This window comes from Delphinapterus leucas, chromosome 2, assembly GCF_059928025.1.
Source record: "Delphinapterus leucas isolate spDelLeu-1000000601 "Yukka" chromosome 2, BTC_Dleu_Yukka2, whole genome shotgun sequence".
Classification (NCBI taxonomy): Eukaryota; Metazoa; Chordata; class Mammalia; order Artiodactyla; family Monodontidae; genus Delphinapterus; species Delphinapterus leucas.
The window spans coordinates 136,257,958-136,280,491 of NC_143130.1; the positions used below are offsets into that span (position 1 = coordinate 136,257,958).

The window sequence follows — 22,534 nt, forward strand, 5'->3', positions numbered from 1 at the left end:
CTGCAATCACATTAGTTTCTTCCAAATGTTGCTGTCTATCAATAATGGCACCTAAAATAATTTGTGGGGGAGGAATGCAAAGAAAACATATTGTGTGATGCAGAATGGCACACACATTGCTGAAGTTTAAATTTATTCACAGACATTCTGTAATGAGATCATTATGTGAGAATTAATTGGATTTTTCAACAACCTCCATTTCTTAGATTTCACTTAGACAGGGATTGAAGGGATATGAAAAACCAGAAAATTGTTGACAGGGAGATGGCACTAGATGTGCCTCTTTTATTCATTTATTTTATTCATATATCTTTATCTTGTTCTTGAAGAATTCTGGGTGGCTCTTTTTATAAGACTAAATTATAGATATAGAATATAATGTTTCTGTAATTCTATAAAATATAAAGCTATTAAAAATGCTGTAGTGCACAAAGGGGGGAGATCTCAACAGATGTAGAATATAATTGCTAAAGATCAGAAACAAATCAATCTGATCTATTTCAGGGGTATCTTTTAAAAGGTACTTCGTGTGCCTTAAAAGTAAGATTTCTGTTTACCTAGCTAGAAGGTATTCATATCCATATTTCTTCTTTTAGCTGAGACTGGACTCTAGGAATTAAATTTGAAGTGAAAGGTAAATTTGTTCTGGATGATCACTTTCATTCTTGATGAATAAAACTGATACCTGAAAGCAGTTCCCATGGAGGCTGCCGCATTGCAGGCACTGGGTGAACGTTATGGAGCGAATGAGAAAGTGATATGCTGGCTTGCCCAATGTGTGTGTCTTAGACTTTGTCCCCAGGAGCGAGAGTGGGTGAGAGCCCATGTGCTTAGACCTGTGAAAGCTCTTGCTGTTGCTCCACAGCTGTGGCTGCAGATGTTTATTTTGGTCTGTAGGTTTACTTTGTAGGAGACCAGGCATCCCTACGAGACACTTTTTCCTCAGTCCAGGTGTTCTGTGTAGCAGTGGGATATTTTGACATACAAATTGACAAAATCATTAAATAATCTAGTATTCCAACCCCTCAGTTAGCATTTCAACTCAGACCCAGAGAGGAAGTGACTTACCCAAGGTAAAATCACCCTGTCTAGCTAATTAGTGATATGACAAGGACTAGAACACATGTCTCTGCATGTAATCAATCATCTTTATAATTTCTAAAGTGGTTACCATCTCCACCCCTAGCCAGGGGACAAAACAGGCACTGTTTTTCTGAACTAGTGAATTAATAAAGATTGTGGGCTTTGTATTTAATTTGCAGAAAATTTAACAGTTAAGAGCTTACACAAGTACATTGTTTAGAAAATCAACACTAATAGATGGGCAAAGCAACATAAGCAGACAAGTGAAAATACAGATATCTAAAATATTCAACAGTATGGGAATAGCTTAGAAAGCAATGTAACAATTTTGATAGACTGTTTTGCAATCAATAAAATGCTAGTTTTGATTACTTAGAAAGAAATAGTGTTACTATACTAGAGATTCTGGATGGGTTCCTTTTATACTTTCATTTCTTCTTTACTGTGCCTTGTACTGACCCTTGAGTGTTTTTAGTAAGTTCAATTTTCTTTACATTTAAAGCACTAATTTTATGTATAGAATGTTAACTAATGTCAGTCTGAAATTCACCCATTTATTTTCTGGTCTGTATACCATGGAAAGTAGTTATTTTTGCTTTTGTTGTTCTTGATTTGTACGTTAAAAACTAGCTGAAATGAGAGTTGGTAAAGATTTAGTGAACTGATAGAAAATGTTTCTATTACTTGCTAGAACCATCTGAGTGTAAGTTTAAAAAAAAAAAAGCTTTTCTAAAAATGAAATTAGTATCTTAATCAAATGTGTATTTCCTCCTTGTAGAGCCTCTGTTATGCACCTAAAGCCATACTGGAAACTCCAGAAGAAAGTGCGACCTTTGGAAATCAGCAAGGAAACTCTGAGAACTCCTGTGAGCCACCAACAAGCTATAAATGATGAAAAATGCAAAGCTAGCTGTATGAAACCAAGTGTCTTTCCTTCAGCCTCTCTTGGTAAAGCATCATCTCGAAAGCCTCTTGGAATCCTTTCTCCAAATGTCCTGTGCAGTATGAGTGGGAACAGTCCTGAAGAGAGCAGCGTGAATGTTAAACCCAAGAAGAATGCATCGTCTGCAACAATCCACCAGGGTGAGGAAGGGGAAGGGCCACTTGATATCTGGGCTGTTGTGAAACCGGGAAATACCAAGGAAAAGATTGCATTCTTTGCAGCCCACCAGTGTAGTAATAGAATAGGATCTATGAAAATAAAAAGCTCCTGGGATATTGATGGGAGAGCTACTAAAAGAAGGAAAAAATCAGGGGATCTTAAAAAAGTCAAGATACAGTTAGAAAGGATGAAGGAAGTCAACAGCAGATGCTACCAACCTGAGCCTTTTGCGTGTGGCATCGAGCATTGTTCTGTGCATTACGTGAGTGACAACGGGGACGGAGTCTATGCCGGGAGGCCTTTGTCGGTCATACAAATGGTTGCCTTCCTCGAGCAAAGAGCCAGTGCTCTGCTAGCCAGTTGTGCGAAAAACTGCACTAACTCACCTGCTGTGGTGCGGTTTTCCGGGCAATCCAGAGGTGTGCCCCCAGCCCCCGAGCCCTTGTCTGCCCCAGGAGCATGTGAAGAACCCATGGAAAGGAGAAATCCTGAGGTTGGTGAACCACAGAGTGAGCCAGTCCGTGTCCTTGACATGGTAGCCAGGCTGGAGTCCGAGTGCCTGAAGCAGCAGAGCCAGCGTGAGCCTGGGAGCCTCTCGAGGAATAACAGCTTCCGTCGCAATGTGGGCCGCGTGTTGCTTGTGAATGGCACCCAGGCTGAGGAAAGCAAAACAAACAAAGGCGCCTTGGAGGTACCTGACACTCAGGTGAAAACTGTGGGGTCTGTATCTGTGGACTGTGGCCCCTTAAGAGCTGACCATTGTTCTCCCAAGGGGGACCAGGCCTGGGACGGCGCTCCTCGGGGCTGTCCCTCATTGCCAGCAGGTGTGAGTTTGCACACGGACGGTGCAGAATTAGAGCCAGATCAGCAGACTGCCATGAAAAACAGCAATACACATGATGTGGAAATGACAGAGGAACTTGTTGGGTCACCTTTTCCTGCTCGCACCTGTCCCCAAGCCATTGAATTGCCCCCCGATGCTATTGATGGTATGAGTGAAGAGCTTGTGCCTCTTGCTAGCCAAAATCCTGATCAGAGAAGAAAAGAATCTTTGTGCATTAGTATCACTGTGTCCAAGGTAGAGAAAGACCAGGCTTCCAGTTCAAAGTCCTGCGAAGACCCACTTCCAGGGATGTTGTTTTTTTTGCCATCTGGTCAGCACCAGTCGGGCTGTGCCCAGCTGAATGAAAGCACAGCAGAAGAGTCTTCCGAGGCCAGTCAGCTTGAGGATGCTGCAGAGGGTGACAGTGCATCTGAGGAAAAGAGTGTCTCGGCTGATTCATTTGTCCCGCTGGCTTCTGTGGAAAGTACATTACCAGTGCTTGAGGCATCCAGTTGGAAGAAGCAGGTGTCGCATGACTTTCTGGAGACCAGGTTTAAAATCCAGCAGCTTTTGGAGCCTCAGCAGTACATGGCTTTTCTGCCCCACCACATTATGGTGAAAATCTTCAGGTTACTTCCCACTAAGAGTTTAGTGGCTCTTAAATGTACCTGCTGCTATTTCAAGTTTATCATTGAATATTACAATATCAGGCCAGCAGATTCTCGCTGGGTTCGGGATCCACGCTATAGAGAGGATCCGTGCAAGCAGTGCAAGAAAAAATATGTGAAAGGGGATGTGTCCCTGTGCCGGTGGCACCCCAAGCCCTATTGCCAGGCATTGCCCTATGGGCCGGGATACTGGATGTGCTGCCACCGGTCTCAGAAGGGCTTCCCTGGCTGTAAGCTGGGGCTTCATGACAATCACTGGGTCCCTGCTTGCCATAGCTTTAATCGGGCAATCCATAAGAAAGCAAAAGGGACTGAAACTGAAGAGGAGTACTAAAGTTTATGTGCGAGGCAACGGACTGATTTTTAAAACTGCAAACCACCACCTAGACATGCCGTTCCAGTGAGTGTTGCCTCTCAGTCTTCGTTCCAGGAGAACCTCTGCTACTCCATCAGGACCGCCATTGCTCAGGCATCTTAAATCTCTGAATTTACAAGCTGTACAAGAAAATCGGTCTCATCGTTTTATAGTGGTGCCTCATGCTTGATCCAGGGTTGTATCCCACAGTTTGATCCACTTGGCTGTGAATAACTATGCCTGTTTTCCCAAATCAAATCCTTCTTCAAAGGATTGTTCAAAGAAGACTTGCCACCGTCAAGAATGTTCAGCAGAGTTCATCGCAGACTATGCAGGCAATCCCCAAAAAGGGGTTCTGGGCATGTTTTGAGCACTGGCACCATATCTGAAATAAGTGAATAGTGTCCTATGAAGAGAATAGCAGTACTGTTGGGTGAAAAGTATGCTTACAAAGAAAAGTTAGGCACCTTACCTTAGACCTTGTATGCTTGATCTGTGAGACTGATGTTTGTGGTTGGAGACGGATTTCATGCCCTGTGGTGTTTACAGTGTATATAATGGTTGTGTTTTCATAGGGCTATGAAAGTGCACATTAAACCCGAGCGCCTTTACTTTAGACGAGTGCTTTTGGCCCCTCTGTAAATAACACTATTAAAATCCAGTTGTAAATAGCGGACAGCTGACTGAACATAATCGCCACAATGCAGCTAGGATAGTGTTGCAGCTACAACTGTGTGGATTTTTTTTGGTTTTTTGTTTTTTTGGTCTCGTCTCAAATTTGTATAAAATATGAATGTTTCCCAAATAAACTATGAATGTTTTCTGTATAATATATGAATGTTTCTGAGAAGAAACTCTAAATAGTTAAGAGGTTAACCTGTTGAAAGGATACCAAATAATGGTTTAACTGGACAACCTTAAAAAACTAGCATAGAGAACAATCCTTTGTTATATTTTAGTGATTCGCCAAGAATGAGAGAATATTATATAGTCAGATTATAACATTCTTGTCTATTTTATTCTTTCTGTCTGGTTACAAATTTTTTTTAACTTCAATAAAAACATGCATCTTAAATGGGACCTGAGTTTTGCAGATGTGTTTTCTTTTTTGAGGTAATATTGATGAGGGATATTGTGAACTGAATCCTAAGAATTAAAAAAAAAAATTTGAGTTGTTGGAAGGGGAGAGAGAATTCTTTTCTACCACTGGAAAGAGACCATCTTCACTTAACATTATGAGCTTACATTTTTGCAACCCTTTAACACTTAGTTTGAATTTGTTGTCTGCCCAGCACCCTCTGTATTTCCTATTGGATGAGGTATTATTATCTATGCGTAATGAGTTAATTGTTTAGAAGTCATCATGTAACACTTGGCAGGGCTGGAAGCTATCTGGCCCCAGAAAGCTGCAGTGGAGGACCTAGAAGCTAGGTTGGCTTGAAATTGATACCCACCAAAAAAGCCTTGGAGCTGCATCAGCTCTGGGCTGTGGAGAAGCAATGGTAGGTGTGCCAGGGGTGGGGCTGTCTTGAGAGTGATGAGTGAAGGCTCTGGTGGTCCCACAGGTGAAAGATGGAAAGGTGGAGTAGGCTTTGGCCAGGGCTGCCAAGCAGAGTGGGGCAGGGCTGGAGTCCAGGAGCCAGGTTCACCTGTGGCTGAGGTGGTATGTGGCCACAGAGAAGCTTCTTTCTTACCTTATCCTTAGGCAGTAGCTGCTCCTGCCTGAAGAGGGGGGACAAACTGAAAACTGTCTGGATGCTGAACAAGTCTGCCCTGCAGGCACATCGCCATGCTACCTCCGACATGCTCGGCTGGAGCCTGTCTGTGACACAGGACCAGGAGAGGCTGCGAAGGCTGACTTCCCCTTCAGGGTGTCGGTGTCCTTCCTCATGACTCACCCCAGCCAAGGTACGTGAGAATGCTTTCCATCCCCCGGGCTGAAGTTTCCAGTGCTTGTCGTCCTCCGCTGTGGTTTGCTCTAAACTGGCAATCTCTGTGTGTACCTTCCTAATAGGTTTGTTTTGACTCCTAATTTAGGATTAAAGGAGACGTGCACATCCAGGACTTGCACAGCTTGGTGCACAGACGTGCACAGCTTGGTGTGTGGAATGTCAGCTTTCATTGTTATTGGCTCTTGGTTCTTCTACATGTGCCCAGGTGGTTTTCTCAAGTCAGCCATTCTAGATGTGGTTTTCACGTGGGACACAAGCTGTGAGTCTGCGACGGCCTGAACTGACCAAGAGCAGAGGACAGGAAGAATTATGCCCTAACCCCATCTTGGCATGCAGTTCTTGGGGTTCTCAGAAATCACTGAAGATCCCTTTTGAACCGTGATGCGAGACCCACTTCCCAGGGGTGTCTGTGTGAATGACAAGAGGATTTTGGCAGGTGGGGCCCAAGGGCACCCTGGTCTTCATTTCTAGGCAAGTGTAGCTGTTCCCCTTAGGAGAAAGATCCTGTGCTTCAGAGCCCCCTAGTGCCAAGCTGGGGAAACCAGCTCACGTTTTACTTCTGCAACAGTGCAGTGCTACCTGCCTTCCTGCGTGGCTGGAGAATCCTAGACTCACAAGAAAGGAAGTAAGAATGTGGGCTCGAAGAGCCTAGGCTCAGCCCAACTCCATGCCCATGGGGACCCAAGTAAAGGGTTCTTACCCCTTCAGCTTTTGCTCAGAGGGTCTGATACACCTGGCCTAGATTCTCTCCCACCCCTCACTTTACCATTTGAAAGAAAATGCAGAGCCAGAGGAAATGTGGAAGAGTCAGCAGCTCCCTGCCCCCAATCCCTGGGGCAGTTTGGCTTTGTTCCCTGCTCAGTGAATGAGACCAGATACCAGGCAGGGATGAACTGGAAAGGGAAAAAGGGCCAAGATTATAACTTTTTCTTCAGGCCTTGTCAAAACGACTCTGGAATTAAAATGGTCATGTGAAAGGCTCATTCACAACTGGCCACGTTCCCTGCCCTAACGAACACACTGACAGCCTGTGCGCAGGAGGCGTGTCCTTTGCGTCCCCTGCCCCGTCCTGTTCACCTTGGTTGGCTGCACGGTGCCTCTAGGTACCTCTCTACCACCACCGCCTCTTTGGTGTATGGAGCCCCCTCCACTTGGGGCTCATGCAGGGCAGCTTGGTCAATGCCACCCCTCAGTGCCTCACACCCAGTACACACCCTCCATAAAATGTTTATATTCCTTTCCAGTCGTCATCTTGATGTGAGGGGTGCTGGCAGGTTCTGACTGCTCTGGGCTCTACTGTAACTCAATCTAGTGTGAGAAACCTGAAGGGGGATGAGGGGATCTGGGAGGATCCTTTCCTCTGGCCACAGCTGGTCCCACGGGAGCTTTCTTGGTTGGGGTCACTTCCACAGCAGCCCTAGGAGTTTTGCTGGGTAACTGTCAGTTGCGCATTTGATATGTTCTGGGCTTTGCCGTGGCTTCCCTGGCAGCAGCTGCTTTGGGCTTTCTGACTGCAGAAGGCTGTGAACTGATGGTTAAGCTTGATCTAGGAGCCCCTTCCTGGACTCTGTCCAACCACCCTTCTAACTTGGACTTGTCAGAGCCTCCCTGCCAACCTTTATGGACTGGCCTCAGACACTATTCCTATTATGTGGGTCTTCCCGGGCGTTTTTCCGTGGCTTCAATAGCCTCTATTCCTTCTTTACTCAGCAGGCTGGCTACTCCTCCTCTCCTGCATCCCACAGCCTACCTCAAAAACAGCACAAAGCCAGTCTGCGCTAAAATGCCGCCGTGCACTGTAGACTGCACCAGTAACCGGAGCTGATGTTATTTAGCTCTTACCGTCAGGTACCACGCTGCATTTACGTAAAGGCGTTCTCTGCTGTGCACAGCGACTGGCACTCAGGGAATCTGACAGTTTCTATCCCGGGTTTTCCTTTGGGTTCAAACAAGCTAGAGTCGCAATCTCCAAGATGGGTGAGAGTATCTTTGTGGGAAATGTGCAGTACCTTCTATTGACATGCACCTAAGTGTGTGGCCATAGCTGCTGTTTGCATAACCTCACAGGAACAGCAAACATCACTGTGGTTATGAACCCTCTGGGGACTTACAAGTGTATTTACACCTAACTGGTTTAAGCAGAACCCACAGTTAGGTAGCAACCCTCTTCTAGGTGGTTTGTTTGACCTGGGTGTTATTTTAGAGGCGCAGGACCACTGAAGTTGATAGCTGGGAGGGGACTGGGAGCAGGGAGATGGCCATCTCTTACACCACACCTCTGGGGAGACGTGGTGCTCCTCTGTTTACAAAGCAAAATGAAACCTTCGCCTCTCAAAGGCCCCCATCCCCTCTTCAGTTTGCAAAGAACAGGCCTCAGAACAAATTAACTTTGGGATCCGTTGTTTCAAATTCTTTTTGGATTAAGATTCTTTTGGGGCTATAAAAGTTTAAAATTAGAAAGCTTTACTTAAATGTTTTGTTTTTCTCTTTGGAATGATAAAACCCAGCAGGGATTAGGTTCTAAAGTTAGCATTTAGGGGGAGAATGGCACAAAGCTGAAATTACTCTTGGAAGTCCTGTGTGTCCATCACCCACCCAGCAGAGAATGATATACACCAGGTACAGTGGTGGGAAATGTGTAAGTCCTGTAAGAGGACTTGTTCTTGGGGCTTCCCTGGTGGCGCAGCGGTTGAGAGTCTGCCTGCCGATGCAGGGGACGCGGGTTCGTGCCCCGGTCCGGGAGGATCCCACATGCCGCGGAGCGGCTGGGCCCGTGAGCCATGGCCGCTGAGCCTGCGTGTCCGGAGCCTGTGCTCCGCAACGGGAGAGGACACAACAGTGAGAGGCCCGCGTACCGCAAAAAAAAAAAAAAGGACTTGTTCTTGCTGAATGATGAGCAGTGTACAGACACCAAGACTCGGGGCATAGCAGATCGCATCATCTAGTTAATTGGGGCAGAATCACTTGTGCTGTTTAAATTATTTCCCTCCCTTATGTCCACCCTCTGCCCCCCATCAGAAAATCAAACAGCTGCTTTACCAACTGTTTTCAGATGTCTATTAAGTAGTATGAAGAGGCTGATACAGATTCAAAATCAATTAGTTGCCAATCAGTAAAATGTAGAGCGAAGTTGTATTTGTGTTGGTCCCCTGTCCATTAGAAGGGGAAATGGCCCGTTTGTATAACTGAGTGTTTGCAGTCCAGTGGGAGGATAGAGATGGAGCCAGGCCTGGGCACACCCGGCTTCCGTATTCTGGGACTGAGCTGTTGGCCTTCTCTGCTCTACCTCACCAAGCCTCCTGTATGGGCAGCCAAGCATGATTCTGCTGCAGGGTGCATGGACTGCCACAAACCTCCTTCCACCCCAGCCCTGATTGATTCTTCTTCTAAGCAGAGATGGTGCTTTGGCTGCCCTGGCACCTAAGCTGGGACCTCTTGCATGATCTTATCCTTTTCCAAGGCCAGGAGTCTCACTTTCAGGCTTCCAGTGTGTGCTCTGCAGAGGCTCTTTATTGTGTACCTTCTCAACAGGAAACTGCTGACACACCCAAAAAGAGTGAATTCAAGGAGGGTTTATTACAAGTGTGTAGATAGATACAGGGGCAAGCCTTTCCCAATTTTTGTGGCCCAGGGCAAGAATACAAATGAACCCTCCTGCAGCCCCTCTGCCCTCTTAATATTTTTCATGCTTATTAGATGAAATAATCTTTTTGTATATCTTGAGTTAAATTCTATTATAAAAATACATTTCACCTATTTCTTTTTACCTTTTTAATGAGACTACCAGAAAGTTTAAAATCAGATGTGTGGGCTACATTAAATATTACATTGGACAGCACTGCTATAGGTCAATGCTTTTATTTTTTTTAAGACATGGCAAGCAGAGGTTCTCCAGAGAGCTCTCCAGAGAAAGGGCATTTATTTAAAAATATTTATTTATTTACTTATATTTTGGCTGCGTTGGGTCTTAGTTGCAGCCCACGTGGGCTCTGTAGTTGCAGCACGTGGGCTCAGTAGTTGTGGTGCACAGGCTTAGGTGCCCCATGGCATGTGGGATCTTAGTTCCCCGACCAGGGATTGAACCCACATCCCCTGCACTGGAAGGCGGATTCTTAACCCCTGGACCACCAGGGAAGTCCTGGTCAGTACTTTTAAAATGTTAATGTACATACGTATTATTGAAATGATTCTGATTCTGATGGCACCCAAGACCCTTCATTTCTCACAAGCTCCCAGGTGATGCTGCAGGTCCTAGGATCACACCATGAGCAGTAGCAACTCCAGAGAAATTAGGTGCTAAAGATCTTGGGTGTAGTATATCAGAGACCTCTGCGGGAGCTCTCCAGCTCTTCGCAGGCTTTTTCTCAAAGGCCATCAATGCAGTAGAACTCCCAACTTAAGCCAGTACCAGTGCCCCTGAGCCAGAAAATAGGGGCACCAGCCTGTGGGTGGGTGCTAGACGTGGTCCTTACTACTCTGAAGGCAACTATTATGCTGCTGACACAGAAGATCATTCATTAATCAACTTTGGATTGGGAGGTGTGTCCCTGCCACCTACTGTTTCCAAACCACTTGCCACTTTCTTACCGAAATCTAGAGCCGCCTACTTGCTTATGCTGTAGAAATGTCTTCCTGATAATGTTTTAAATTTAGGGAAATAAGTTGCTGAGGGTAGGAGAGCCCTTTCCTCAAAATCCAGGTGTCTTCTGAAGTCATACAGTAAATGCCAGAAAACCACACCCAAAAGGGGAGATGAAGAACAAGCTGATATGCACCTGGAGGTTATTAATGCCTTCATGATGCTGAGCTGCTTCCACTCCACTGACTCCAGCCCACTTTTCAACACTTACCTAGTGCTGGCAGATACCGCCTGCCTATTTCTCACTTTTTTAAAGGGACCATTTGAATTCTCCATCAGATTTTCTCCCCACCAGACTATCCCTCACTCCTTCCCAGAAAAAGCACAACAAAGAAGTCACTGATGTGGCTCTTGCTGTTTTACCATCCCTTTTCTTCTAGAAAAGACTGTCCCACTGGTGGTTTCTGGGTTTTTGTTTTTGTTTTTTTAAAAAGGGACTTCCCTGGTGGTCCAGTGGTAAAGAATCCACCTTACGACGCAGGGGATGCGGGTTTGATCCCTGGTTGGGGAACTAAGATCCCACATGCCGCGGTGCAACTAAGCTGCGCGCTACAACTGAGCTCTCACACCTCAACTGGAGCCCGCGTGCCGCCAACTACAGAGCCCAGGCGCCCTGGAGCCTGTGCGCCACAACTAGAGAGAAGCCCGCGCAACACAACGAAAGATCCCGCATACGGCAACTGAGACCCCACGCAGCCAAAGATAATAAATAAATCTTAAAAAAAAAAAAAAAAAAAGAAATCCACTTCACCTATGTAAAACTCTTAAGCAGATGGTGAACCCTTTTTCCAGGGTATTTTCTCACCAGATCCTTGGAATGGGGTGCTAGTGGTGGCTTTCTCTCACTGAGTGTTTCATAGCTGGGATTCAGATAACTTGCCCAAAAGCCAGTTTCAAATTTCCTGGTACATTTTGTTGAAGCAATTTTCAAATCACCTCCCAACCACTAAGGACAAAGTTATCCTTAGTTCTTTCCATCTGCTTCAACCTGATTCCTGCATCGATCATGAAGTAACTTTTGAGGGCTGGGAATCTATGGGTACACACAGAGATGGGAGCGTGTTTTTAACTGTTACCCAGGGAGGTCGAAGGACTAACACTGAAGCACATGCCCTATTCAGGAACCCTTTCATTTCCTTGCCTGTTCTGCTGCTGCTGGCTGGCCTTCTCCTGCAGGTAAAGGAGTACGATGACCATGGCAACAGTTCCTTGGTACTTCTCTGAGTTGGTCTTGCTGTTCCACAGTAATCACTCTTGGTATCCCTCATCCACCTTGCAGGTGGCCCCTCTCCATAATAATCTAACCTGAAAGGTACAGATTATCCATCTGGGAGAGACTACACAGTTATTAAAACAAAACAAAACAAAACACAGAGGGGAGGGATTCTCCAAAAATACTCTGTTCTCTCAGCTTGACAGATCCCCTCTAACACTGCCCTTTATCTCGTCCTGAAGAAAGCCTAGGCAAATTCCATACGGGCAACCTAGAAGGCCCCATCTCTCCCTCCCTCCCTCCGTAAGGGGCTGTTGCAATACACCAGAAGTCACTGCCAGAGACTTGCATCAAATGATGGCTACAGGAGAAAAATGCATCTTTAGAGAAAGATGTAACTGGTAAGCGACCGATTTTCGAGCTTACTAAAGATGGACCATTATTGTTAATACTACTATAATTTTAAAAAAGTATTAACAGGCATTTTCCATTACCTGGCAAAAAATTCTTAAAAAAAAAAATTATCCTCTAATTTGTATAAAATACTCCAGAGTTAGATCTCATTCTTGCTACCCTCAATGTATTCAGTAGAAATGAATAATCAGAGCTTGAAAAAGACACACATATTTGCAAAGTACTGTTAAAAGATTTATTGCAATAATACAATAATAGTTTAGAAAACATTTGTATGACTCAAACTGGTTTGGAAGTCGCAGAGCAGTGGGGAATCCCTGCAACATGACGCCCCAAGGAGATTCTTTAACAGCATGCCACCAAATGTTCTTCCCCAAATTATTAATACACGACTCCTTAAATGAATCCTGTCCACTCCCCAATGTTGACACTGTTTTTCCCCTTAACTTACAGATGTGCAAAACTTTCCTTGGTTATACTCCATTACAAAAAAAGTCTTTAACAGACCATTTTAAGCAGCCTACTTGGTGCCTGTGAGTTTTTTTAGTATGACCTTGTTTCAACAAATCGTCTTATGATGGAAAACATGACCAAGTTCTCTGGCTTGTTGTTTTAAAAAAAAAATACCAGCTTCAATTTTTTAAAAAGCTGTTTACATATGGTTCTGGCACCTACACGAAAGATTTTAATGAGCAGCAAAGACAGTAGAAAAAACAGTGGTTGAAATGTATATTTAAGAATATTTACAGGGTGGATCCAGTGCAAAATAATGAAAACCAAAATATCTCAGCAGTGTAAGCCAGTATGTTGGTGTTCAAAACCATTAAAGGTTTGATCATTTAACCCTAAGTAAAGTGCCTCCAGTTGATATTAACAACAAAACATACCCTACCAATCCCTACATTTCCCATATCCTTGTAAGTTTTGTTGAATTACTCTGGTTTGCGATCTCATGGTTTCGTCAGAGGAATACTTGAGACAAATCATGACTGTTGTGCATCTTTCAGCTGACGTCATTCCCTACACCCAAGCCCCGAATCCCAGTGTTCCAACTCTTAAGACTAAGCTCTCCTTTCTGAGGGTTTGAGTGCCTAGACAACTCTTATGGGATTTTAAGTTCATTTGGTATTTGTTGAAGTCTACCACAGCCTCTCTCTATGAACTACACTACAGACCTGGATGGGACAATGCAACCCAGCAATCATGAAGCCCAGCACTTAAAACAGATACTGGCTGTATAAGAACCCACAAGGAGAAAAGCCTGTTTCCTCCCTAAGTGGAAAATTTACAGTCAGGAAACTTGGGACTCCTGGATAGGAATAAACACCCTTCTGCAATTCTATCCCAAACTCTACCCAAACACTAAATATACCAACAGCAAGAGCTATATATAGCACCTCGGATTTGGAGGCAAAGTATCAACTATAATAATTATGAGAAAAGAAGCTATAGGGCAGGGCAAACCTCCAAGTGATTTATGAGGTACTGTCATGCTAATCACACTAACAAGATATGGTAATAATGCCTGTTAGGAATTTTTCATCGGATTTCACTTTGTAGTTGTTACATAGATTTCTTTTTGCAGTTACTAAAAATAAAAATCTACTTACATATTTGTACATAATGCCTCTCTACAGTTTTCTTACAAGATTGTCACTAAGAGAATGACAAGACACATTAGCTGAAAAGGATCTCCTGGTGAGGGAAAATTCTTTCCATCAGAGCTTTCCCAGGATACAGAAGAGCAGTATTAGCTGTAATGCTGTGCTCTGCATTTCAGAGCAAAGGTAGTGTCTTTAGAGCAACAAAGACCTCTAGGAAACAAACAAGCAGGGTGGTTTTCCCTAGAAAAACCTGCCACTTACTAAATCCCTTAGAAAGAAACCAGACACCAGAAAAATGACCATAGGCCACTGCAGTGGCTTTTAACCTGTGCCCAGGCAGGAATTTAGCTTCCATAAGGGAACAACCTTAGTCACTTACTTTTCACTCACAGAAAATAAGTTCAGTTTCAAAATGCACATAGTGTGGATGGTAGGAATTCAATAATCTAGGTACGAATGAACTTAATTCCCCTCAAAATCCAAGGAAATAGTTTTTAAGTCTTTAGGACATTACTGCAGCCAGGATTTCTTCCCTTCGTGGATGTGGGTCCTACAGAAAAAAAGACCTTAGTTTCTTTGCTCTGTGGGGAGAAAGAAAACAAGAATGTCCAACAGGCCACAAGAGAGCGGCACAAGTGAAATCATTTTTTAAACTACCTCTCCCCTACCAAAAGAAACCCCTACCCTTTAAAAACAAGACAAAAATCCTTGACCTAAAAACCAAGCGTGACCAAATTATAAAGAAAACAAGTGTTTCAAACTGCCTGCTTGTTCTCTGTACAAAAAATAATGGCATAAAAACAAACTCATAGTAAACAGTTTTTATCTTTCAAATCCTAACCATCAGGAATCACTTCCTTGTGATTCAACCTCTGAAGCAAAGTGTTTAGGAACAGTCTTAGCATCACAGGGACCGCCATGGCAGCCACGTCTGTGGGACCAACGGCCTGTGGTTGGAAGGGGTTCTGTGTGTTTCTGCCTCAAAAGAACTGGCCATGCACACAGGGCCTTCCTCCACCAGCGCTGGTCTGGGAGAAGGGCCTGTGACCCCTCTGTTCTGTTAATTATCATAAGCATGTCAGTCACCACCATGGCCCAATCGACAAAGAGAAATGCTCGTCTCCCTGTTTTAAAAAAACCCAACAGCTTAACCTCTTTCTGTTCCAGGCACTATCTTAGCTAAACACGTAACGTTTACTATGGCATGGAGTCAGATCTTTCTCCAGGCCCATCTGGTGCGTCTCAGTTCCTGCTCGTTAACGGTGTCCAGTGTAAGCTTTAAACCAGGAGGTGACGGAGGCCGCGGCAGAGGAGATCATCCCACCGGCACTGCTGCTCGCAATGGGCGGGGACGCCTGGGTGCTCTGGCTCTCGGAGACTTCCACGGGCTGGGAAGGAATGTCACAGAACCGGGGGCTGGGCAGGTTCTCCCAGTCGGTGCCCAGGTCGGTTTCCTCGTCACTTACGTGCTCGTCTCCACTCTCGTCTGATTCTCCAGCAACTCCGGGATCCACAAACTCCATGGACTCCTCCAGATCTGCTCGCACTTCAAAGGGTCCCGACCTGTGTGCAGACAGGGAGGGCCCCTTTAAGACAAGCACCCCTCTCGCAACATAAGACCCGATGGGACGGGGCAGGCCCAGAGCCGTCACCACACCCACGACTGGTCTAGAATGGAGCTTTTCTTTACCTAAATAATAATGGCCATCCAAGTAATGAAAAAAAACACCACACCACACTTTCCCTCAACTCAACCTACTTGGGAAGACCCTGGATGGAAAAAACCCATCCGCTGAGACTAGGCATGCTGGTCCAACATACGATTTCCTGTTTCAAGCCACCACAGTATCCATGCATGCCAATGGGAGAATTGGGGCAAAAACAGTCACCTGATGCACACACAGGCATATCAGTGAACAATAAAACCGTACAGGTGTTCTCTCTCCGCCTCGTGGAAGCCCCCAGTTAGTAAACTCTTACGACTCACAGGGGCTAAATGATAGGGTTGTATGCATGTTAGCAAAGCTTCCTTGGATTAGTGCACACATTTTAAGGTATCATTACATAATTTTCTAGGGACACATTTACAGCACTGAATGAGATACAACTATTTAGAACATATTCATCTGGAATAGTGCATATTTCTGCACTATATTTCAGGAGAAAACTATTTTTATTTCCCAAAGGTCCCTAATGACATCATCACCTCCAAGTCAGGCCTCATCCCCTGTGACCACCCCTCAGTGCCACTGTGGAACCCTTGTGAGCAAACTCCACACAGCCCCTGCTGCTCTTCCGTGCCCCCTTTCTAGCTCCTGCCTCAGGGGAGCCAGGCTGCATTTCCTTTGGGTGGGCAGTCACCCCACCTACTGCCCCTCCAGGGGGGTTCCCTGCAGCCAGCTACAGGGTGGGACCACATCACTCCAGCAGCCTCCCCCCTGTTGTCCCCAAGATAAGGACACAATGCCTTGGTTCACTTAAGAGTTTCACTGACAGTTACTTTGGGGAAAGTGACAGACATTAGCAAAAACAACAGACATGAGAAATAACTTAGAATTGTACAGCCTGTCATTTTAGTCTATGGTCCAAACTTCTCTGCAGCCTTTATGATGATAAAAGCCTAGCGCTGGCCTCCAGTGCACCTCACCAGACCTGTACCTTCTGACTCACTTTTCCCAGGGTCAAGCAACCTTCATTCTTCTAAGACAACCCTGCTTCCCAGCTAAAATACAGCAATAGCATATAGCCAGCATTTCTGTTCCAGGCACTGGAGTCCCCGTTGGCCTCTCAGATGTCTGAGCCAACCAGTCTCAAAACACAAGCCAGCGGGGGTTCTTCCCCTCCTCCCTCACGCTCCCGCCCGCTATGACCAAATAAGCCCCCTTTCCACCCTGTGTCCCCCCAGCTCAGGCCCTCACTGCACCCCCTCCTCCTCCTCGCTGGGGTCTCACCTCCTCCGGTCAGTCTCCCTCCACCCCAGCAGCTTGCTGAGAGCTGCCTCCACCCCTCTCCTCATGGCAGCTGCCTACCAAAACATGGTCACAATGTTAAGTGCCTTAGCTGGGCTCCCTCTTTTCCTGAACACAAAGCTCTTGGATTCTGTTCTGTTCAGCTTCACTGTCCAGGGGGCCTCAGCATCTACTGCCAGGTTTCATCTCCCAAACCCCCCAGGCTCCCTCATAACCCAGGTCAGCTCTCCACTGCAGTCACTTCCTTGCTGCCAGCCCAAGAAGCACAGCCTGTTTTCTGTTCCTATTTGATGCTGCCAGATCTCCTCTTGGGATCCCTCTCAGCATGAGACTGCCATCACCTCCAGGCCCTCTCTTTAAGGGTTTTCCCAGGAAACAGGCAGGAGTGATACACGGTGGGGGGCGGGGGGGGGATGACACTCCCTCCAGGCAGAGCTCCCTGCCAGAAGCCACGGGGACTCCAGTTCTCTGCTTGGAACTGCATAGGGCAGAGTCCAGCTGGCCTGGAGAAGGTGCCCTAATGAAAAAACTATAGGGAGGGAGGGAGGGAAGCACAAGAGGGAGGGGATATGGGGATATATATATATATATATATATATGTATAGCTGATTCACTGTTATAAAGCAGAAACTACCACACCATTGTCAAACAACTGTACTCCAATAAAGATGTTAAAAAAAAAAGAAAGAAAAAAAACTAGTAAATGATTCCCAAAGTGGCCAGTATGAACAATTTTAGTTCCAACGAGTAACCTACATTTGTGAGGACCTGTGAGAGCAGAAGACGTTTCTCCACTCAGCCTCTGTCCTATCACTTCTAGCTTAGAGATCTATTATCTGCCCAGCATACCCCAAGCCACACACACACCCCACACAAAATTAACTAGCAAAAGAATTAAGTCTTTTCACTTAATGGCTTTGGGAATAAAGATTTTCAAATCATTCCTTCAGTTTTCAGTTTAGCTGAATAACTGATATCTTTTTATTCAGGACTCTGAAGCCAAGAGTACTCATTTTTTCATGATGCTGTCGGGGGTTATTCTCATCGATTAAGGCAACAAAATGTTCTTTTTGGCTTTTAGGAAGTCTCTTTTGCAAAATATTTCAAAAATATTATATGATAGAATATACAACCTCAAGAGTGAACCCTACTGTAAACTATAAACTTTGGATAAAAATGATGTGTTAGGGGCTTCCCTGGTGGCGCAGTGGTTGAGAGTCCGCCTGCCGATGCAGGGGACACGGGTTCGTGCCCCGGTCCGGGAGGATCCCACATGCTGTGGAGCGGCTGGGCCCGTGAGCCATGGCCGCTGAGCCTGTGCGTCTGGAGCCTGTGCTCCGCAATGGGAGGGGCCGCAACAGTGAGAGGCCCGCGTACCGCAAAAAAAAAAAAAAAAAAAAAAATGATGTGTTAATCATGGTAAAGACTGGATCAGGTAAGAAAAATCAATAGATATTAAATCCAGGGGGAAATTCTGATGAGGATAACTGCATGGTCTCAAAGTGTCTCCCAACTAACTGCTTATTAGTTGCAAGGAAGGAAAAATATAGGAATTGTACAGAGAAGGTAGAAAGCATCTTGGCTGGGTGATCAAATTAGCATCACCAATGAGGGACAGATGGCCACTGTGGGCCTCTGGATGTGACACCCATGAGACATTCACCTAGGCAGCATTCCAGCCTGGAATGTATAACCTGATCTCATTTCAAGGAAACATCAGAATAAAAGTTCTATTAAAAAAGAAGGAAAAAACAGTAATGTCATGAAAAACAAACGAGGCTGTGAAAATGTTCCAGATTTAAAGGTTAAAGAAACATAGCAACTAAACACAACATCCAACTCAAGACTGGACCCTGTACTTGGGGTGAGGCGCTATAAAGGACATTTTTGGTCCACTGACAAAATGTGCATATGGCAGTATTGTATCAATGTTAAATTTGCTGATGTTGGTAACTGTACTGTGGTTAAAAGCAAGAAAATATCCCTATTTAAAAAAAATACATATTGAAGTATTTAAGGGTCAACAGCCATGATGTATGTAACTTATCCTCATAGGGTTCAGAAAAAAAAAGTTTTTGGGGTATGTATGTGTATTTATGAAGGTAAGAGAGACAGAGAAACTGCACAAATGATAAGCAAACATGGTAAAAATACCAGCAAAGGTGAATCTGGGCAAAGGGTATATGTGTCTTTGTACTATTTTTATTTTTTGCAATTTTTCTGTAAGTTTGAATTTATTTCAAAGAAAAACAAAGTTTATGTTGCGTTCAGGACGGGATCCTCAGTTCAGCCGGTCTCAATGGAAGCAGGAAGTCTCACCGAGGCTTATTAACAACCTCTCTAAAGCCTTGATCCTGACTGAGGCAGGTGTGAAAGGGGCCTCCTGAGGCTTACCTCCTGACCTCCTGGCTCACAGACATGAACTCGACAGCCTGGCTGTGCACGTGTACTCCTGCTGGACAGAGCCCTCTAAATGGAGAGCTGACTTGAGGGCAGCCCAAAGAAAACTTCAGACCCACCAAAGAAATCCAGCCCTAAAAGAAAGGTGTTTGTTTTCCTAAACAACCAGCAACACTGGGTTACCATCAATCCTTTCCATTTTTGCCCAACTGATGGCTGAAAACTAGAAAGCTGTTTAAAAGTGCATTTCTTTATTCTTGACTGAGGCTGAAGATTTTTTTCCATTTGAATACTGACTACTTGCACTTCTTTTGTGTGAAATGCCTGCCTGAATCCTTTGTCTATTTTTCTATTAGGTTTACCTTTCTTTTATGGATTTGAAAGATTTTAAGTAGTCTAGACTTTAATCCGTTGTCTATCATAAAGGTTGCAAAACATACCTGTTGCTTGTCTTTTAACTTTGTTTATGGTATCTTTTACCAAAGACATTTTGTTTTGACACAGTAAAATGTGTAACTCCTTTCCTTTCTGGTTTTTGGGTTTTGTAGCTTGCTTGGGAATTCCCTCCCCACCCTGTGATTATAAAAATCATCTTTTCTCCTAGTTATTTTACAGGTTTTATTAAAAAATAAAGTAATAAGGTCTTTCATATCATCTGGAATTTATTTTTACATATGGAATGCAGTATGATTCCAACTTTTCCCCACATAAATACCCAACTGGCCCACCACCACTGAGCTGCTATTATCCAATTCAACATGCCACCCTATCATCTATTATATTCCTACATACATAAGGGCCTGTTTTTGGCCTCTTTATTTTCTTCCTCTAACTGCTCCACCTATTTGCATGCTAACAGCAGATAATAAAGGTTTTAATTACCTTTATACTATGTTTTAAAAGGGGCCAAGCCCATCCCTTATTATTCTTTTTCAAAATTTCCTTTCAGACTGTGCTTTTAGTTGAACTTTGGAATCAGCTTAACAAAGTTCCATGAAATATCTGTTGAAATTCTGATCAGGTTTCCTTTTGGGCAGAAGTGGCATTTTTACCACACTGAGGCTTCCCATCCTAAAAAATCCTAAGGGTCTTCGCGGCATTGGGCTTACTTTCATTCAGTCCCATACCTCATACAGTGCTAGACATTCAGGAAATACATGCTGAATAATTTTTTTTTAAGTTTCATATTTTCTTTATACAGGTTTACAAATATTTTGTAAGGATTATTCTTATATAATTTATAGTTTTTGTTGCTACAATAAAAGGGACCTTTTTTCCATTACATTTTCTAACTAGTTGTTGTTGGCATATAAGAAAGCAATTGGTCTTTGTATGTTGAGCTTGTATCTAGGCACCATACTGAACTATCATTTCTAAGAGTTTCTTACTTCTCTTGGATAACCAGTTCAATAATCACACCATCTACCAATCTCACCTTCTTTCCAATATAAACACACCTTACTTCTTTGTAAAAATCTTTTGCCTTGGCTAGGCCTCCACAGCAATGTTAACATAGCAGTGACAGTAGGCATTCTTGGCTTCTCCTGACTGTAAATATCAATGTAAGTAACATGTCATTAAATATAGTAGTTTTTGCTGTAGGTTTGTAGTAAGTATCCTTTATTAATAACCTATTTTTAATTTGCTAATTGTTTTCCTTTAATTATTAATGGGAACTGAATTTTATTCATTGCTTTTCTCCCATCAATCAGGTTGATCTTATGCAGGTAAAGCAGAAGGCACAGTGTCAATAAATACTGGCTCAATAAATATTAGCTGTTATTATTAAGGATAAATTTCCTAACGTGGAATGCTTTACAAATAATGTATAGAGAGGATGGCAAGCAAACTCACAGGAATCAACCACTAAAAACGGGATGGATTTCTAACAGGTTTCTGAGGCTTATAAACTAATGAATGGGATTTGGGGTGAGGAGAATGAACTCCCTCTAAAATGGCACGAAATTCTAGGTGGATGTGTAGTTTCCTGGAGAGATTTCACAGCTTTTCCCAGAGGGGTCTGTGTCCCAGAAAAGTTAACTATGGTTTTAAATGGGGGGGTGTTGAGGAAGAGAAGAAACACAAAACAAGGTTAAGGGCAGATTACCAAGGATAAATTCACTGCAACATGGAGGGGGTCTCCCCTTGAGCCACGGTTCCAGTGTCAAAGAAAATGAATGATGGGGAAGGGAGTCCCAAAAGAACTTTCCCACCTTTTGTTTTACTTTCTTCTCTTTCAAAAGTTCAAATACATTAACCGAGTCATATCTGCAGAAATGTATAGAGAGACTGCTCAGAGCAAGGGAAAAAGATAAGCACCCAGAGAATGGGTCTTGTTTGGTCCCAAAGATAAGCCTCATCTACGTCATGCTTTTAAGGGCTGAGAGACTAAACAGATCCCATAGACCAGTCCTGATTGGTCTTTTTTGTTACTTACTCCTGTTTTTTAAGATAATGGATTTCAAACTAGTTCATCTCATAAACTTCTCATACCCTTTATCTCCAACAAATGGTGGCCAGATGGACTCAGTGACAAAAAGAAAATTGTGAAGAATTGTTATGATGGGAAGGAATGAACAGGCACAAAAGAAAATGCACAAGAATCAGGAGAGACACTAGGCAGAGCTAAGGAAGAATCAGATGTGGATTCAAAGTAACAGATTTTGGTCTTCAGGGACAGCACGAGAAGTCCCTCCTCCAGGAATATAAGGGTTCTTCTATTCTGTTTTAGGTGTTAAAAATGTTTGATACTAATTTCCTCTGAGAAATGATTATGTAAGGACCATAAGGGATCAAATATGACTTTGTTTCCTTCCATACAGGACTGTGTTATCTTTGTCCCTTCTGGAGAGTTTGGGGCTTGGGATCAGGCCCCTGTTCTATGCCCACACATACAGCAACTCTACTTAAAAGTCATCATAACACCACCACTTAGAGAAAAGTAATAAACACCCTTCTTACCTGCCTAGGTGTTCAGCGTTCGGACTGACCAAGTACATTAGATTCCTGAGAGTATGCAGTGGTTGTAATTGATCTAAGTTTACATGCTAGAAAAAGAAAAAACTGATTAATATTTTCAACCATGTAACAAATTAAAAATTAGCTCACAGCGTTATTTTCCATACCTGAGAAAAGCACAGGTAAAGAATATTTGTATTCAGTTTCTTCACTGCTCGAGTAAATTTCTGTTTGCTGAGGTTTTCTCCACAAAATTCACTGTAAAATAATGTACGATTTGTAAAGTTGTGATTTTTGAAGAAATTCTATGTTAAAATGTTCATTTTGAAGAGTATGCTTTACACTACAGTTCAG

At 43.9% G+C, this 22,534-nt stretch overlaps 2 protein-coding genes across 7 annotated transcripts in view; one reads left to right on the top strand and one right to left on the bottom strand.

Annotated features, from left to right (window-relative positions):
• The window catches only part of FBXO34 (F-box protein 34), an 81,181-nt gene extending 76,070 nt beyond the window's left edge, over positions 1 to 5,111 (top strand). For all 6 annotated transcript variants that reach the window (XM_022570503.3, XM_022570508.2, XM_022570504.2 and 3 more), the window contains one exon: positions 1,862 to 5,111. In XM_022570503.3, coding sequence (XP_022426211.2) covers positions 1,862 to 4,010 — 2,149 coding nt within the window. In that variant the 3' untranslated portion in view covers positions 4,011 to 5,111. The remainder of the gene's footprint in view (positions 1 to 1,861) is intronic.
• A 7,350-nt stretch (positions 5,112 to 12,461) lies between these two features.
• The window catches only part of ATG14 (autophagy related 14), a 39,176-nt gene continuing 29,103 nt past the window's right edge, over positions 12,462 to 22,534 (bottom strand). Inside the window, exons 8-10 of the mRNA XM_022570510.2 lie at positions 22,348 to 22,438; positions 22,184 to 22,269; positions 12,462 to 15,416 (exon numbers count right to left, since the gene is read on the bottom strand). Coding sequence (XP_022426218.1) covers positions 15,110 to 15,416; positions 22,184 to 22,269; positions 22,348 to 22,438 — 484 coding nt within the window. The 3' untranslated portion in view covers positions 12,462 to 15,109. The remainder of the gene's footprint in view (positions 15,417 to 22,183; positions 22,270 to 22,347; positions 22,439 to 22,534) is intronic.